The sequence below is a fragment of the Xiphias gladius genome, chromosome 2, assembly GCF_016859285.1.
Source record: "Xiphias gladius isolate SHS-SW01 ecotype Sanya breed wild chromosome 2, ASM1685928v1, whole genome shotgun sequence".
Lineage (NCBI taxonomy): Eukaryota > Metazoa > Chordata > Actinopteri > Istiophoriformes > Xiphiidae > Xiphias > Xiphias gladius.
Window position 1 is genome coordinate 18,028,226 of NC_053401.1, and position 20,057 is coordinate 18,048,282.

A 20,057-nucleotide genomic window follows, 5' to 3' on the forward strand; every position below is an offset into this window, starting at 1 on the left:
GCCTAATTTCGATCATGGGAAGTCCCCAGGCAGTGTAGGCCTATAACAGCCAAACTAGGGGATAGTTCAAGGCAAGCCTGAGCCAGCCCTAACTATAAGCTTTATCAAAAAAGAAAGTTTTGAGCCTATTCTTAAACATGGAGAGGGTGTCTGCCTCCCATTCTACTTTTGGAAACTCTAGGAACCACAAGTAAGCCTGCATTCTTGGTGTTCTGTTGGGGTAATAAGGTACTATGAGCTCGTTAAGATATGACGGTGCCTGCATATAATATTGTCTAAAGGAAGCATATATGAGGTGAACGGTATTGGTACAAGCATAAAGCTTTGTGGAACTCCGTGTTTAACTTTTGTGTGCATGGAGGATTCATTGTTAATCTGTACAAACTGAAACTGAAATCGATGTGATAAATAGGACTTAAAACAGCTTAGTGCAGTTCCTTTAATGCCAATTAAATGTTCCAGTCCTTGTAATAGGATGTAATGGTCAATGGTATCAAATTCAGCACTAAGATCTAACAAGACAAGTAAAGAGACAAGTCTTTTGTCCACTGCATTTAGAATGTCATTTGTAACATTCACCAGTGCTGTCTCTGTGCTATGATGCACTCTAAATCCTGCTAATCTGCACCTGTGTGCTGGAGACAAGGGATTCTGCCTTATCAATGATGGGGTGTTGTTATACTGGAGAGGAACCATGCTTAATACTTCCAAGGCCAGGCACAGCTCCACATTGTGGGTGCTGAGTATTGCGACTTTGTGGTGTGAAACAATAATGACATCTTTGTTTAGCTGAATTTTGCATTTCTTTTTTTTTAATTTGGCCTGATATGGAATTCAGGGATAATGTGATTCCCAAAGTTGAGAATTTCTCCAGAAACAGTTTACTTCCAGAAGTGTTGGGACATCAAGTTACAAAGTACCATTTTGAAATGTAATATAACAAAAGGACAGTAGGTCACACAGCTCAGGAGCTCAGGCACTAGATTCAGTCATATTTTGCAAATGAAAATCACGACTCACATGAAAGTTTTTTTGGTGGCAATGGCATTTTTATTGAGAAGATTAAATAATACAGAAAAGTTGTTGGTGGTTTCTTATTTACAACTATAAACTGGATTCAATTTCATGAAAGTTCGAACTTTCAGACTTTGGGTTAACTTCTGTCAAAGGTACTGTTGAGTATGGCAGAGCTTTCTGCTTTTATATCTTTTTGTGTTCATTTTGATTTGGAGTTGTGAAAGCCTAGATTAACTGTCCTTCGTCACGTGTAACTGATTGCAGCTAATTTGGGGTTCATTTCCACACAGGACTCTTCGCAGGACTCCTCAGTACCACTGATTGAATTTAGCCACTAGGCTATATATAAAATTAATTAAAAACTCTATGTATTGTTATAATGCCATTTTTTTGTTAGTATATCCACATTTTTATATATCATATATTTACATCATATTAAAAGCAGCTAATGAGCCAAAGTTTTTTCATTTCATAACAATTGTCATTATATTTTCTTTTATACCATGACATCTCAGCCACTCAGCTGAGTGTGTTTTTTAGACAGAAAAAGTCACATTAATCATTGCTAATGGTCAGAAGTTTATTTTATTTCATAGCTTTTGTCAGTCATTATTGCATTAGTTTGCACTACTTGGCTGTGTTACTTTTACCTTTAAATGACAAATCAACCACTTGGTAGAGAATTACTTTTACCAACCATGACCAGTCTATAGGCCATTAGGCCATGTTCCTCTAGTTTTTGCAATTTCTTACTCCAGTGGGACAACAGACTCTGATAATTTTGATAAGGCTCAGAAAATAATTCCAATTGTATCAATCAAGGCAGTGACTCGCCTGGTTTTGTTGGCATGTGTTTGATGGGTATGGCGTTACTTTACAGAATCTGATATTTCCTTCTAATCCTATAAACCTTTCAACATGAATATGCACAGCTATTAGCTATTAGCTATTTTTCTAGTTTGTTCCACCTAGTATGCTGACAACAGTCTTTTGCCCTTAGTGACTTCAGGCATCTGTAGCGAAGCACAGTAGAATCTTACACTATCCCCAATATCAAACCCACAGTCCACTACAAGATCTCCGGGTAACAGGTTTTTTAGGAGATCACTCCCTTTAGTAATCTGCTTATCACTTTTTCTTCCTCCCCCGGCAGAAAATATGTAAGAGACATACCCTTGGGAAGCAACACCGATCAGAAACTTCACAGTGTGGTAATGCTTATACTGTAGTTACAATAAATACTTCAAAAAAGCTTACGATCACAGCAACTGTACACCCAAATGCTTGCCTGCATCCCATTGGCATTGTAGCTTCAAGTATATCTCGCTCTGGCCACTCAATTAAAAACTTAAATCTCTCAAGAAGTATGCCAATTAACTTGTGTCAAACTCTAGAAACAGAGGACTAAGAGATGTTGAACCTAAAAGCCAAATCTTTCAGAGGAAGATTTAGTCTCACCTCAGCAAAACTAAAATTACTTGTTCAAATTTAGAAAATCCAGGGTTGAAATATTTTAAGGTAGCAATCACTGAATGTATCTTTCTATAGAGTGTGTTTCACTTTCTATTTTTATACTGTTTGTTGCACATTGTGTGTTTTAAGAATGTAATCACTCACTATTTTTATACTGTTTGTTGCACATTGTTAAAGTGAAGTTCATATCATAAGAGTAGTCTGTTACATGCAAAAGTAGGTTTTAAGCATTAGCTCCACGGTGTGAAGAGTTAACACAGTGATAGTACTGACCTGTAACAGAAAGAATGCATTGTTCACAGTTTGCACTCACATCCCATAGTCCCTCACAGAAGATAAAACAATTAGAGTTTACTGATATGCGCGCAACCACAGAGCGGCCTTGAACGCAGGTGGCAGGACAGCTCCCCCCGCCCGTTCGGAAGAAACAGCTCAGTTAGTCACGAGAGTCAGAGCCAGAAAGTAAACAAAGAGGCAGGGCTTATTTTCTTACAGCGCGCTGTCTCCCAGGATTGGATTTGGTCGGGTGCCAAGAGGCTGGGACCAGCCTGTGCACCTACTAGGGAGAGCTAAGTCTAAACCACGGCCCCTCCCCAACTATAGTCCACCAATCACATTCATATTCATTATGATATTATTGTGTAAGATGCCGCCACCAGGCACAGCTGCAGAGCGATGGCTTTGTCAGCAGCTGTCCCTTTTGCCCTTTTTTCCTGGGTGATTGGTTGCAAGCTATATTTTACTGATACAATTTGAAATAAAAGGTTAAATGGTATTTTGAGTCTGTCCTCTCTCAAATCAAAGAACACACCGACCAAAGCACAGACAAATGGCCACAGGTGATATAAAGCTCACACAGTTGCAAAACCTGTATTAAAACTAAGAATTTGGGGAGCCCTGTGTAAAACTTTGTTTTGTATTCATTCTTCACCTAGCTCTGTTGTGGTTTGCTTCAGAACATCGTCCATCCTGTCAGTGTCATCTATGGTTAGGTCTGTCTGCCAGCTGCATACAATATATGGGAGTAGGGAGAGGGAATAGTTATTAGGGCCTGAGCACCGAGTGGCGCACAGGCCTTATTGTAATCCTAAGGATTATTATTCTACCGCTTTAAACACAAAGACAAGGTGCTTGGGGTACTCGAAAACTCATGAAAGTTAGCACACACATCAAACTTGGTGAAAATACATATCTGATATGGGTCTTGGGCATGGGTGTGGCAAAGTGTACAAAATAGCACCCCCTACAGATTTTTTTTTTTTTAAAAAGCCTCCACCTTTCGCTTTCACCCAAATGTACCAAATTTGGTAGGCATGTGTATCATGATGAGTCATAGTCTAAAACCCACAGGAAGTCAGTCATTTTTGTTTAAATGTGAAATTTTTATGTATTTTTTTTACCATTTTCAGGAGTCATACTTGAATAAACTCCTCCTAGAGAACTGATTGGCTCTACCTCAAATTTGGTCAGTGAAGTCTAAAGACTTGCATGATGCTAAATTTTGAAGCTTTTGTGCTTTCGCTGAATGGCATGTCCATGGCGAGCAATTTTCATGTTTTGCCAGGAAACAGGAAGGGGTTTGTTTTTGGACTGTATATGGTCAAATCTGCCCCAAACTTCAAATGTTTGATAAGAGTCCTGGTCTGAAGACATATTCATGCCAATTTTCAGTTATAGCCACATCACTACTTACTGGCAAAAGGAAATGACAATTTCTACACTTTTATGAACTTCTCCTAGCAGTTTGACCAGATCCACCTCAAGTTTGGTCGGGCCTGGCCTGAAGACATGTACAGAACAATACTGAATCATAATCATAGCACCACCTTCTGGCAACAGGAAGTTTTAGGCCCTATACTTATACAAACTACATCTAGCAGGTTGACCAGATCCACCTCAAATTTGGTCAGCAAATAACAACGCTTTTGAGTTTTCATCAAATGGCATCATTCTGGCAACATGGGGAATTTGCATGCTAGCCATGGAAATAGAATTTGTTTCATTTAAGATAATGGGAGAATGTATTCATATCATCAAGGTATTAAGACTTTTCTGACCAAATTTGAGGTGGATCTGGTTAACCAGCTACAAAGATTAAATCATATTATGGATTGTAATTTCCTGTTCCCAGTAGGCAGCTCTCTGACTACATTGGGTGGCAGATTTCTTCAGTCCTGGACTCTCATCAAACGTGAAATTTAAGAAAGTTCAGGAAAGTTCATGTGAAGATCAAGAAAGACCACTTTCCTATTCAAGTGAATGGGAAAGTGGTCTCAGATTTTGGACACAGACAAAGCGCCACGTACTGGCAACAGGAAGCAAGTCTTATGTGACAAATATCATTGGATTTACATCAAAATTACATTGTGTTCTCTTAACTTGATATACAGCAACATCATGAATGATTAGTATGTGTTCTCATGTGCCACATAGTGGACACAGAAAGTGATATTTAACTCTTTCATGCACTGCTCCTTTAATAAGTAACTTGTGTAGCCCCACCTACTTGCAGCAGGAAGTGAAGCCTACATAATACATATTTCATCAAAAAACTTTTCTTCTTTCCTCTCCCATCAATCATCTCATGTCCCCTCAAATTTATCTGGTGTCCCTGTATATAAAATTGTATATAAAGTAATTCAAACTAGCTCCAGCTCCAGCAACTACAACAGTAACATGCTGCTTACACACTGATGCTTCAGTATTAATCATCTAATGATGTCATATATAATAATGTATTAGTCAGAGGGACCAAACCAGTACTTTTACTTGAATACTTCAACTACATTTTGCTGCTAATACTTATGTAGTTTTGATTGCTGTATTGGTACTTTTACTTAAGTATAGGATCTTAAGACTTCTTCCACCACTGTTGAGAACTTATTTAGCTACACTATGTAAGCCTAATTCAAAGTTTACATACCTATTTGTTGTCAGAGTCATGTTTGCCTTATCTAACTATACCTAAGATACTGGCTACACTTCATTTACCTCGTGGACCATGTAACATCTCAGTGATATCCTGTGGCTCTGGGTTCTCAGCTGACTCATGGAGATCCAGCAAGGCCTCTGCACCTTCTGTGCGTTCTGTGTTGATTATCTCTGGACTTCATCCTTTCCTCTCCCCATATTTCTGATGATGGAGGTTAACAATAGGAGCCTAGTCTACAGACTCAACATCATTTAAAGCACTAGGGCAGCTTAAAGGGAACAACAAAACCACCGGAATTATAGAGCCTTTTTTCAAATAATGACATAATCTAAATGTTCTTCTCTAAATGACTGTGCTGCACAATTCTCTCCCTGAGCACTCAAATCATCTTTCCAGAGATTCTGCTCACCATCATTACCATCTCACAACAACATCTGCATTTAAGAAAGTCAGTAGCCCAGTCAGCTACATTGGCCAACCATTTGCTTAAGACAAGTTTGTTTGTTTTGGTAAACATGTCGAATTTGAATGGATCCATGATAGCTAAAGGTAGTCTGCTGGTTATTAAAAGTTGGGCAGTAGTTACCTGTCTGGTAACAGTCCTGACAAAACTAAGCATTATAAGGTTAGGATTTATTGCACAATTTTTTTTAATAATATTATAATATTGTAGAAGGTTCTTTTCTATGTGAGGGGTTTTCTTTTTTCTGTTTACTCTCAGATTGACTCATGAGAGTAGACAGGAGTTAGAATGCATTGGATTTGTTACATACGTAAAAACGTGGAGCAACGTAAAAACAACTGAAACATAAATAAAAAAAATAGAACGTAGGACCTAATAAATCAGAGTGAATAATAAGAGCAGGGAAAAATAGATAACCAAAAGATTAACTGTAGAAAAGCCCTCCTGTAAAAGTAAGTTTTGACGATTGATTTTAAAGAGGGTACTGAGTTTGCTAACCTAATTTCTTCAGGTAGGGAGTTCCATAGCAGCGGGGCACTAACAGAAAACGCATGGGTCCCTTTTTAGTAACAAGGCTGTGGGAACAGTAAGGAGGCTCCTTTCTTAGGAATGGAGAGGGTACAAGTAAATCTGTGATGAAAGTAGTAGCAAGCTCATGAGGGGATTTAAAAGTAATTAGTAAAATTTTAAAATCATTTCTATATCTGACAGGTAGCCATTGTAGTGTTGCAAGTATGGGTGTGATATGGTCTTGCAGAATTCTTTAAAAGTCAGGCAGCCAAGTTATGAATGAGCTGGAGATAAGAGATGATTCTTTTGGCTCAGCCCCAAGTAGAGTTACAATAATTCATACATGATGAGAGAGTTTTTCAGGCTCTGCTTGAGATAAAAAATGTTTAACTTTTGCAATATTCCTAAATTGGAGGAAGCATGATTGCACTACCTTTGTGATTTGGATGTCGAAACAAAGCTCAGAGTTAAAAATCACACCCAAATTGCAGGCAGAGTGCTTGACATTCGCGGACAGGTTGCCAAGACTATTTTTCAAGTCATAGATCAGGTTTGGGGGGCCGAATAACAGGACTTCAGATTTGGACTTGTTGAGCTGGAGGACGTTTTGTGACATCTAGCATTTGATGTAAGAGGGACAAGTGTAGTGTAGACGTGTAATGGAGACGTGAAGTGTAGACTTTCAGCTTTAATTCAAGGGGTTTCACAAAAATATTGAATTAACAGGGAATCACAGCCATTTTAATACATAGTCCCTCATTTTGAGAGGTTCAAAAGTAATTGGACAATGAACATTTGATCAGTGTCATGTCCAAGTGCAGCCTGTTCCCTCGTTATTTCATTACAAATTAAGATAATGTTGATTCCAAGTATTGAATTAACCTTTGGTAACTGTTCATGGGAACTCTGAATATGCAGTACAAGAGGTGTCAATGCAAATGAAGGAGGCCATCATTGCTGGAAAACAAACAAACCTATCAGACAGATGGCAGAAACTTTAGGAGTCGCCAAATCAACAATTTGGCACATTTTTAAAAAGAAGGAATGCATTGGCGACCTCATCAACACCAAAAGGCCTGGAAGATCACGGAAGACATCTAAAGTGGATGGTTACATAATTCTTTCCTTGGTGAAGAAAAACCCCTTCACAACATCTAGCCAGGTCAAGAACACTCTCGAGGAGGTAGGTGTGTCATTGTCAAAGTCTACAATCATGAGACGCCTTCATGAATGTAAATACAGAGGGTTTTCCACAAGGTGCAAACCGCTTGTTACCCTGAAGAACAGAAAGGCCAGATTAGACTTTTCCAGAAAACATTTAAAAAAGCATGCCCAGTTCTGGAATAAGGGCTGGGACTGTGGCTACTTAAATTTGAGAAATATGAATACTTTTCTGGTTTCACCGCCTGCTGGTAGGCTAACATCAACTTTTTAAGAATATCCACAGATATTGTGAGTTTATCTTTTTTCCATTTTCTCTCAGCTCTCCTACATTGCCCTTTAAATCCCTTGTGTAGCCATTTAGCCAGGGCAGGGCGTTATGTTTTGCACATTTCATCTTGAAAGGGCAACGTCATCAAGTACAGTCTGGCATGCGCTATTAAAATTGTCCACTAAATCATTGAAATAGAGACAATTGTGATTTGGAGTTTGAGGCTGCTAAGAATTTATCACAGAAACTGCTTGCTGATTTAGAATTAAAAGACTAAGAGCAGATAAAAGTAATTTGGCCCTGGGCAGTAAGAGAGAGCAAGATGCGGAAAGTCACAGCCTTGTGATCAGAGACATGAAAACCAAATCAATAATCTACCAAATCAATATTATTTAAAAAAAACACCATAAGATAGCACAAGGTCAAGGGTTTGAGTTAGACTTTTATCTAACTGTTCAAAATTAAAAGACTCAAAGAGGTTAATATAATCAGCAGTAAAAGCAGATATGGAGGGGGAGCTAACATTTATATTAAAATCCACAAGGATAACAACTCTGTCATAATGGCCATAATCAATGAAAGGAGTGCAAAAAAATCTTGAGCCTTAGGCAGCCGTTTAGATTAATACACACAGTATCGGATGTTGGCCATTTAAAAGAAAACCCAGACACTCAAAAGATGTAAAAATATTAAGAGACAGGGGAACATTTGAAGTTGTTATGATAAATAATAGGTTGATTAAAACAGGAGTAGTTAGGGGGACATGCCTCAGTTAGTGGGACAGAGTAAAAAGGGCTTAACCAGGACTCAGTGATGAATAAAAAAACAATATTATTAGACATTATAAAATCCTAGCATAAAAAAGACTTGTTTGCAAGGGACCTCACATTAAGTAGGCTAAACACTGAGGTGCCTGAGATGAAACCAGCAGGTGTTACAGCTGAAAGATGTGATTGATGTTCAGTTGATGTTTTTCACTTTGTTGTTGAAGTGGGTGGAATGGCAACTGCATTTGTTCTTGTTGTAGAGTTAGTAGAGCAAGTGGGTCTATAGGTGACAAGGTGTAATATGATCCTAACTGGTGAAGTGTTGGAAGAGGAGCATTCAGCAGGACCTGGGGAGAGATTCTCAGCATTATGGACAGGAGTGGGTCTAGAGCGGGGTCAAGCTGAGAAAGGCATCAGTCAGAATTAAAAGCAATATGCAGGATGAGGTTTTTAATGAGAATGGGTCCAGGCCATCAGATTTGTAGAGGTCATATCTGGTCAAGAAACAGTCAAAGTGGCTATTAGAGCCCCGTCCAGTTGTAGCACAGAAGGTTTTTAGCCATTGGTGCAGGCTATGTAAACGGCAAAAATGTCCAGGGATTTTTGAAAGAGTGGGAACTGGGCTGGAAATGTCCCTGGATTGTGGTTGCAAGGGGACTCTAGCTGGATGCTAGAATGGTAACCACATGAATACTTGGTGTGTGAGCTGAGGTATGGAGGTTTAGTAGCACTGGTGATGGTTCGATAATGTCTGTAACTTTGCTGCCAGGAAGACAGTAGGTGATAGCGCCTGCGAGCTCAATGTATCTAACGATGGAGTTACAAATTATAAGGATTTCGCGTTGCCTCTCCTTAAAGCCTCAGTTTAGAGAGTGAGTTTGAATGGGAGAAATAGCTGGGTAGAGTGGGAGAGTGGCAGAGTGCTCCCAAAGCATCACAATTAGATAGACATTTAGTAAAGACATTTTTGCCTAATGGCGTGTAGTCCAGTAATAGGAATTCCAAAGATATTATATACTGGTCTGATAAAAGAGGATTCTTTGGAAACACTATTTAAGATCTATGCCATATGCCAGAACAAGTTTGAGGGTGTGGTTATAACAGTGAGTGGGTTTATATTCTGAGAGAAGCCAATTTAGTCTAATAATTAGATAAACACAGTGCTAAGACTCATTATCAATGTCCACATGAATATTAAAATCACCTAATATAATAACTTTATCTGTACTAAGGACTAAATTTGATAAAATTCAGATAATTCTTAGTATGGGCCAGGAGCATGGTACACTATAACAAATAGAATTGGTTTTACAGTTTTCAATGATGGATTTGTAAGACTAAGAAGCAGGCTTTCAAATGAGTTATAGTTGAGTTTAGGTTTAGGGTTGATTAATAGGCTTGAGTATAAAATGGCTGCAACTCCACCTCCTCGGCCGGTGATTCGAGGAATGAGAATATTAATTTGACTCGGTGGAGTGGATTCAACATATTCATCATGAAACAGCAAGTTTTGGTAAGACAAAATAAATTACAAATACTTATTTATTAACTATAAACTTATTTATTTACTAATACATCTTTAGATGACAGAGATCGAATATTTAAGATTCCACATTTAATTCTCCTACTTTGTTGTACTATAGCGGTTGTATTAATTTTTATTAGTTTTTTATGAATAACTCCTTTTCTGTTTAGTTTTGATTTAATTACTTTATGTGGTTGGGGGGCAGACAACAGCCTCAATGGGGTTTTGGGTGGTTGACTACTCTAATGGAATCACAGAGAAGCATGTAGGACTGCAATTATGCCTCCTGGTCTCAACTCTGGGTTGTCATGGTTTTTGTCTACTAATAAACTCAGCCAGATTTCTATATATGGGAGCTTCTCCATCCAACTTGGGATGTATGCAGTCTCTCCTAATCTGACCAGGTCTCTTCCCAGAAAGTCTGCCAATTATCTACAAAGCCCACTTCCTTTGCTGGACACCACCTCGACAGCCAGCGGTTGAATGATGACATATCATCACTAGTCAGATTAGGCAGGGGCCCAGAGATAACTATGAAGTCAACATTAATTTCAGTGACCTCATGATTGGTGTAATTCAGCTGTTGTTACCAGCATGAATAACAATTTTACTACATTTACCCTTATCTTCAGCCATCAGGTTTAAATGGGATTCTACTTCTCCTGCTCTGGCCCCAGGAATACATTTGACTTCGGTCGGCAGTGTTGCTAACATCACGTTTCTCAAGATAGAGCCATAATAATCAGTAATCACAATTGGTTTCTCAGTGGGTGTCGCTGAGTGGGGAAAACCTGTTCAAAACATGAACTGGTTGGTGGTGAACTGTGGGCTTCTGCTTAGGGCTATGCTCCCTTTGGAAAGTCACCCAGCCACCCTGGCTTCCTGGAGCTTGCCAATTTTCTGCTTAAAAGGATGAAGTAAAATAAATCTGACTGTGCTTGCTTAGAGAAAGGAAGCATGAGACCTCAGGCTGGCTACATGCTGGCTGTAAAACACAAATAAATCATGTGATTAATATTTCCTGAAAAACCCTCCTTGTTTAAAAGAAAACTTTTATTTCACATTAGTACCAGTTAAGATGTATTTTGCATACATTAAATGGTTCAGTTGTGTTTGACACATGAAAAAATCAGCTGTGGTGTAAAAATTTATACTATAGACAAATATATACATACATATATATATATATATATGTGGACTGAGGTCTACCTACCGTGAACTGAGTTAAAGTTAAATAGGGCACAGGGCACATTAAATATGTTAAGAAGGATTAGTGTATTATTTTTTTTGTACAATTTTAGAGTGAAAAAAAGGAAAGGAGCACCATACAAGAGATACTCTCTCAGATAACTTTTACCAAGGTCTCAGTTCTTAATTAGCTTGTTAGGGCTATGGCTTGTTCGCAGATTTTGTTAGGAAAGATCAAGTGATGCAAAGTTCAGCTTTATAAGCTTTATAAAAACTCTGACTCCTCAAACCTTGTCCCCAACAATCAGCAGCCATGGGCTCCTCTAAGCAGCTGCCCAGCACTCTGAAAATTAAAATAATTGATGCCCACAAAGCAGGAGTAGGTTATAAGAAGATAACACAATGTTTTCCAGTAGCCTTTTCCTCAGTTTGTTATGTAATTAAGAAATGGCAGTTAACAGGAACGATAGAGGTCAAGTTGAGGTCTGGAAGACCAAGAAAACTTTCAGAGAGAACTGCTGATTGGATTGCTAGAGAGGCAAATTAAAACCCCTACTTGACTTCAAAAGATCTTCAGGAAGATTTAGCAGACTCCGGAGTCTGTTTCTACAACAGGATAATGATCCTAAACACACCTCAAAATCCACAATGGACTACCTCAAGAGGTACAAGCTGAAGGTTTTGCCATGGCCCCCACAGTCCCCCAACCTAAACATCATCTGTGGCTAGACCTCAAAAGAGCAGAGCATGTGAGATGGCCCAAGAATCTCACAGAACTAGAGGCCATTTGCAAGGAAGAATGGGCAAAGTTTTGACCAGAGCTACCTAAACTTTGCATTCCACTACAAAAGCAGCTTCTCATTTCCGGCTGGTGACTCAATTTTGTCAGCTGAAATGACAACTGTCGCTGGCAGAGTTTATTAGCCATAGCTAGCTATTTAGCTAATCAACCTCAGGTTAGCTGCATGAGTTGGTTAAAAACACAGACTCACTTTTTAATGTTTCAAGCTGACTCGTTCTAAAACAAAAACCTTGTAAAAGAGCTCTTAAATATGTACTTGATGGCTACATACGTGATTCTTACTAAAAGACTGAGGCTAAAGCTGCATGCGTCTGGTAAAAAGTCAGAATTCTCACCACTTGATGATCAATGTAGAAGACATGGAAATAAAGAAACAGCAATATTGCTCTTGTACAACAATGTAGGGCTGCTAATGTTACTCTAAACTCAGATAGCACCCATGAGCCGCTTCCACACAGTGAAGAAATACACAATGGCTATGTTGGTAGTGAAAAGGGCTTTTTTTAAACTTAATCTTATGAAAACTAATGATACGCTCCTTGGCTTTGGAAATAACATTTTGTTATTACTGTAGTAAGCTAGTTGTGCCTGCTAATGATTACAATTTACATTAGAGTAGATAACAACTGATTTCATCCATTCTTTAAGGCTAAAAAAGACACGATACCTCCAAACTATTTAAATTCGAACTATCACTCTCAATACAGCTTGAAGCATACCTTCAACCTGTGGAGAAATCCAAAGCTTGACAGACCTAATGTGCCTAGATAATCGTTATTAAACTACAATTGGAGAGTCTGTAGGAGCAAATAATGCTTTGCTATCTGGCAATCTGATGGATGAATCTGGGTTTGGTGGATGCTAGGAGAATGCTCACTGTCTGAAGGCATGGAGCAAACTTTAAAGTTTGGGGAAGGACAAATAATGGTCTGGGAATGTTTTTTAATGGTAATGGCTTAGACTCCTTAGTCCCAATTGAGGGCAATCATAATGCTACACAATACAATTCCATTTTAGACAATAGTGTCCTTTCAACAGCTTGTGTTTGTCCCCTTCTTATTTCAACATGACGCAACCCCAGTCCACAAAGCCAGCTCAAAAAAGAAATGGTCTTCCCAGACAGGCCTGTGCAGAGCCCTGACCCCAACCCCATCCAACACTTTTGGGATGAAATGGATGAACTTGCAGACTGTGAGCCAGACCTTATCACCCATCAGTGTTGAACCTCACTAATTGGAGCAAATCCCTGCTGCAGATTCAACATCAGGTGGAGAGACTGAAATCTGAAGAGTGGAGGAGTTAGAGTGGAGGAGTTAGAGTAGCACATTAATACCCATGGTTTTGGAAAGACATATTGAACAATCACATAGGGGCATAAACTTCAGGTGTCATACAATACATGAGCATTGTAGTTTTTAGTAGTATTCATTTTATTAGATTTGGATGAAGAAATGTAGTAGTGCCGAATTTGAATTAGCAAAATTGGCAATTATATTTCCCTATCCTTGTGAAATGTAAGTCTCTATGTTACAGTTGCTAATTCTGCACTTGATTACACTTACTAGAAACATGTAAATGATTAATTCTGCAGTTTATGATCTTTCTTTTATGGTCTGTCATTCATAAGATGTGCTGGTTGACAATGTCGGAAATCAAAAGTGATTATGCCGGATCTGAATGGCCACACAGAGAAAGGTGGAAGTGGAGAGAAAAGCTGGCATACATAAAGAAGCAATTCGAATGTATCTCACCAAACGAGGTGAGATACATTAGAATTACTGCTAAAATAGCATTGGCTTCATGCTGTATATTATTGGTGTGTGTGTGTGTGTGTGTGTGTGTGTGTGTGTGTGTGTGTGTGTGTGTGTGTGTGTGTGTGTGTGTGTGTGTGTGTGTGTGGGTGGGTGGGTTAAAAGGGTCATAGAGGAAAGGTGTATGTGTGTGATTAGTACAACTTAGCCATGTATGAAGTGTCAAATTCAGCCAACTAACACACAGCACCTTCACCGCATACCTGCTACAGCTAAAGTATGCACATACGTGTATACGTGTACTTTGGCAAGCTGTTTTTGTGTGTTTGGGGGGGGGGGTTAAAATGGTCACAGAGGAAAGTCCCACATGTGTATGTACTGTATATGCATTTATGTGTGATTAGTACAACTCAGTCGCATATGACGTGTCAAACAATTCAGGCAACTAACACAATACCTCACTGCATACCTTGCATACTTGCTCATGAGGGAATGTTGGGTCTCTGTAAATATAACTATAAAGAGTATGGTCTAGACCTGCTATACATGAAAAAAGCCCTGAGATAACCTCTGTTATGATTTGGCGCTATATAAATAAAACTGAATTGAATTGAATTGAATACCTGCTACGGTTAAAGTACGCGTATACTTTTAAACGCGTACTTTGGCGAGCTGTAGCAAACGCTACACCAACACACTACACCTTAAAATCTGATAGATATCTAGGCATGCATATAGGTACGCATCGTAAGTGAAACATATCTGTCTCTATTTGAGTGATAACAGTGACAACTTTATAGCTGACACAGAGAGAGAAACCATTTTACTAACCCATCTTCCTGTGTGGATTAAGTACACCTTTGTGTTCCTGAGTGCTACAGTTCACACATTAGTTAACTATTTTAATTTCTGCTTCACAAAGGCGAGAAGGAAAACCAAGTCGCTTGCACGTGTCAAACAGAGGAATGACTGTTGTTGTAAGTATGTATATACTTGTGTATGTGTACTCTGGCAAGCTGTAGCAAACACCACATCAACACACTACACCTTACAGTCTGATAGATATTTAGGTATGCATATAGGTACGCATTGTAAGTGGAGCATATCTCTCTCTAAATCCAAGTCGCTTGCTCGTGCGTCAAAGAGAGAACTGACCGTGGCTCTCGTTGTAAAGAAACATTCATAGTTGCAAGCATGTAGGCCTATGTCAGCACATCTGATATATAATAATCAGATAATGACCACATCAAACCTCCACATGAGTATCAAAACCAAACATCACAGTATGATCCACTTAATAGTTCTGTAATGCAGACTACAGCTAGCCAATCAATAAGAGGACCTGCACCCTCTGTTGCGTGCCTGTGTGTTTGAGAAAGAGTGAGAGAGAGAGAGAGAGGAGAGAGAGAGAGAGATCAGCTGCTTTATACTGTATGAAAAGCTTCTCCTTCAGTTCACTAAATCCCTATGGCATCTGAAGGCAGCAGAAGAGATATGTTGTTAAATCCACAGCCTCTTAGAAGTGCCGCACCAGGGAGCAGTGCCGTTGCACACGGCCTTTCACTATGTTTACCTTAATTAAATCACCTGAAAATGACACCAGGCTAGTTGGTCAGTTGGTTATAACTAGTTGGTTATAACTCTATATTCTGCTTTAATATGAAGAAGAAGGCCAGTTACCAGGGCTCTCGTCACAGGCTCTTTTCCAACTTTCTTTTTGGCAAAAGTAGTGTCCCATGTTTTATCCTCGAAACACACTGCAGTGCAAGTGTAACATTAATTACTAAACTATGTGACCATGTATGAGGTGAGATACATTAGAATTACTGCTAAAATAGCTTTGGCTTCAGGCTGTATAGCATTGGTGTGTGTGTGTGTGTGTGTGTGTGTGTGTGTGTGTGTGTGTGTGTGTGTGTGTGTGTGTGTGTGTGTGTGTGTGTGTGTGTGTGTGTGTGTGGATGTGTGTGGATGTGTGTTTGTGTGCACACGAGCAGTGCAGAGGTGTACTGCCTGCAGGGAGACATGATTGAGCATAAGGCTGATGTCAAAGCAGCCATAAATGCACTGCCGTCATAAACTGTAGTGCAACCCCACAATTGTAACCCCCCCTTGGTTTATAGAATTTTGCTAATCCCATTAGCCAAGACAGACATGTGAGCCAATGACTTCCTAGCTCTGCAGCATCCCAACCATGTGGCCTGTCATGTGCTCTCTTTCCTCCGCACCAGAAGACCACAGATACAACAACACAGAGCAGTTGGAAGGACACAGGAGAGAGGGAGAGCTAGACGCTTCAGATTGCTTTTGTCCTCTTCAAAAAAACAGCAGAGTTTGTTGGATATAAATGAATTTACAACTATTTTCACTCTACAGTTCATCGTGTTGAATTAAGACAACCAGCCTTGTTTACAGCTTAGTTAACATGCATCTATTTCTGCATGTCTTTTGAAAGGTGTCCAGCAGAGGACACATTTGTCTCCATCCAAAAAGGTCCTTTAGAGGTCAAACAATTTACAAGGTTTTCACCTGATAACACTAATGTGTTGTGCAAAAAACTACAAAGATACAGATGACAGGCCAGTTGTGTGCTGATTTGGAAGCCAGAAAGGACATCAAGTTCAGATCAGGCGTTGAATGTTTGTGTCTACGAGCGTAACGGAACATTCCCAAATCTGCTCTGACAAATTTATGAAAGCGAGTGTTCCTGGTGCCTATGCCCAGACTGATGTATTCTGTACTTTCAGCCCTGGTGACCTTAACAGACGTCACTGATTTTGAGCCTAAAAAAAAAAGTTTTGATATCCGACTGTTGTTTCCTGGAAATGTCTGAGTCTATCTTTTATTTATTCAGTAATATATGGGATTGGGTGTGTGATTCTTGGGCAATTTCATAATCTGGCTATGAAACAGGTCCTGATGTAGGTTAATATGGACACTTCTATCAAAAATATGTAATACACTGACTTAAAATTCATCACAGTTTGCTCAAACACTTTCGCATAGCAGTTGGGTTTTATTGTTGGACAGATTTAGGGTTTAAGTGTTCTGTGCTAAGCTTTTGTGTTCTGCTTTGAAACCACCTCCCAGCCCAGCAAGTTGGGTTATCAAGTGAACATGTTTGTTTGTTTCAACTTTCTATTACCCATAACACCCTTCTCTGTGTAGATCTGTAGGGTTGAATATGTATACTGTGTCTTTTCAGATTCATAATTCTCAAAACCATGATCAAAATCATACTGAAATATTAACAAATATTACTAGACCTTATTCCAGATGATATGACATAAACTAAACCAAAAACACCAGGCCAGTATGCCAAGAAATAATTTTCATATTGGACAAATTTGCAGGGCATGATTTACATCCAGTTCCAACATTCAGTACCCTTATGTAGCAAAGCACTATCTCAGGGTGTGGAAATTTCATGCATCTGCATCCCTTCACAATCCAACAGCTCTGTTTTGTCACCTTATTAGGCTAGAATGGCAAATGTGTTAGCAAACAGTTGTCTGTAAAAAAAAAATGCAATATTCACTCTCTTTTTGCTCTGTTTTTGTCTCAACCAATTCATGAGAAAATTAAAAAACTACAAAGCTGAGTTGGTGATAATTACCCGTGGGTTTTTCACTATAAGCGATATCTCTCATATTACACATAATCATTTGATCCATTGTTTAGATAATTTAAAAAAAAATAGTGCAGCTTTAACCGAGTGAACTAGTTGCCTAACCCTAACCCTCACCATATAGTTTATGTGCCATTTTCCAGTGTTTCCCTAACATAACCAAACTCTGGCTGCCATGTACAGAATAATTCGTAATTTTGGGTTTGCAAAATTGTTAGGAAAAATAAAAAGGGGATTGAAAAACTGGACCCCAAAGGAATGAAAATAGCCATTTGTGTTTCTGTATGACATCACAGTGAAATCACAATGAGAATATGCTGCACTGATTCGGCAAAAAAATCAATGGATTATGCAACCTATCTCAGACTAGCCTAGGGTCACCAAGCTCTAAATGAATCATGGCTGTGTACAGTAGTACAAGAAGTATGGTGCCACAACACTCCACAGCCTATTTTGTTAAGCTTCTGTCCCAACATAACTTTTAACTATATACTGCTAAGACCTAGTCACACCAGCAAAATTTCACAGCGGATTCAATTCATTTGTTCTTTCTCTATGGCTTAAGTAAGACTACAATTTATCATTTGTGTTTTCTAATGGAAATGGAGAAGATACATTCACATTTGTAAGACTGAAATTCTGTGGCATAATTGTATCATATATTAAGCTGTATCAACATGATTTAAGTGATGATAAAAAATACCATCAATTAAGTTTTCCTCTTGATAAACTTTCCTTTTGATGATCACTAACTGTGATTACTTGACTTTCTGCCATTAAACAATTAAACATCCCTCTGCCCTTCTGTGTGCAGTGAGAGAGAAACCGAGCTGCCAACTAGCCGTGACATGATCGGACCCACCCAGTGCACTCGGGGGCACCGCGCACGGCAGCGCTGCGCAAAGGACACTTGAAGCTAGATGTAAACATTAACTTCCATCTTCCATCGTTGTGGTGGATGACAACGGCCACCTTAGACGTGTAAGCTAACTGATGCACTACAGCCTGGCATTAATCGATTTGCTTTGCATCTGATCATGACATAGAGGCTGGGATACTGCTATCCCAGATATTAGACTAACTATGACCCGCCCAGTGCTATTAAATAGGAAACATTCCCGGTTTTGCAACTTTAATACCTGTGAGTTATGCAAAAATGAACCCTATAGCTGATACAGGCTGTACATTGTGTCGCTTTATGTTTTATTCATACTGTGGAACTTATCACAGGGAAACCTGCAGTCGTCGCTGCAGCAGAGAGAAAATACCAGTCAATAATTCTGAAGACACAACGAGCACCGTGCAGAGGGTGACGCAGAGGCTTGTTTACCTGACTTTGGGTAGGTGACAATCCATATGTCGCTACTTCTGAGGGAGAAATTGGCGATCTCTTCCATCTTCCCTCTACAAAAGGGCGGCAGCCGCACTCCATCAAACTCGAAGTATTTGCTCTCAAACTCAATCGGCGTGCTCGGCGTGTCTGCCTCGCTCTCGGCCATTGTCCAAACGAGCCGCCAGTGCAAGAAAAAGAAAGCGCACACAGAGGCCAATTGTTTTATTGAAATAAAAGATGAGGGTGATGATAGTGTTGCGATTGATTTGAAGCAACCCTGCTTCGCTTCGGGATGAGGGGAGTCGCGGTGGATGCTGCACGGCAGGCGGACGAGTTGACCTACAGCCAATCACGCAGGAAATAAGTGATGTAATCCGCGCAAACGAGGCCCAGCATCAGGACCACTGTTCCCTGGGCGAGGATGCGCGCGCACGCAGTGGATGGATACTTCCTACCACATTACACAGATCTACACGCTCCAGTAAAAACTATTAACATAAGGCTGCTGTATTAATCCTATGATATTATGTTATAATCCCATGGTTTTATAGCGCACCATATACTCTACTCAGTTACCATATGTTGCATGTTGCTGTAATACATAAACCCTATAGGTCTATAATATTCTATAAAAGGATATGAAATGTCTAAGATGTGTCTATATGAAATTTAATATTGTGTTGATAAAAACAATCAGTATGATGCTGGTATGATACCCCTACAATTATCATATGCTAGTCCTATCAAGTCATACAGTACAGTGTATGTGAGACTCAGTTTTGAATAGTTACTATAATATTCTATCTCAAGCATTTAGTGTTTGGGTGCGCTTTCAACAGTGACCGCTGTCTTGAGTGTGTTGTGTGCATGCTGCTCTTCAGGTCAACTGATAGTGAATGATAAATGTGATTGTTGTATATCAATACTGATATACATTATATGTATTTTAGTATTGTTTTTTAATAAGATACCATTCATATTGGCTATCGATATGTGCCTAATCACATATGGTTTCCTGATATTTCTTAATAACAATTCTTCACCTGCCTTAAAAGTCCTAACAAGTCAATTAAGGTCTAATGAGTTAATGAAGGTCTGAGTGTTTTACAAGTAGTAGGGTGCCCACTTTTGCACATCCCACAATAACCGTGGATTTTTTTTTTCTAGTTTTTAAGTTGATGAAATAAAAAGAGCATTAACATTTGAAGAAATGTTCATTTTAATGTCTGTTTGCTGCAG

At 39.2% G+C, this 20,057-nt stretch overlaps 1 protein-coding gene across 1 annotated transcript in view; it reads right to left on the bottom strand.

Annotated features, from left to right (window-relative positions):
* The window catches only part of sult4a1 (sulfotransferase family 4A, member 1), a 50,710-nt gene extending 31,726 nt beyond the window's left edge, over positions 1-18,984 (bottom strand). Inside the window, exon 1 of the mRNA XM_040150455.1 lies at positions 18,816-18,984. Coding sequence (XP_040006389.1) covers positions 18,816-18,984 — 169 coding nt within the window. The remainder of the gene's footprint in view (positions 1-18,815) is intronic.
* Positions 18,985-20,057: the final 1,073 nt, after the last annotated feature.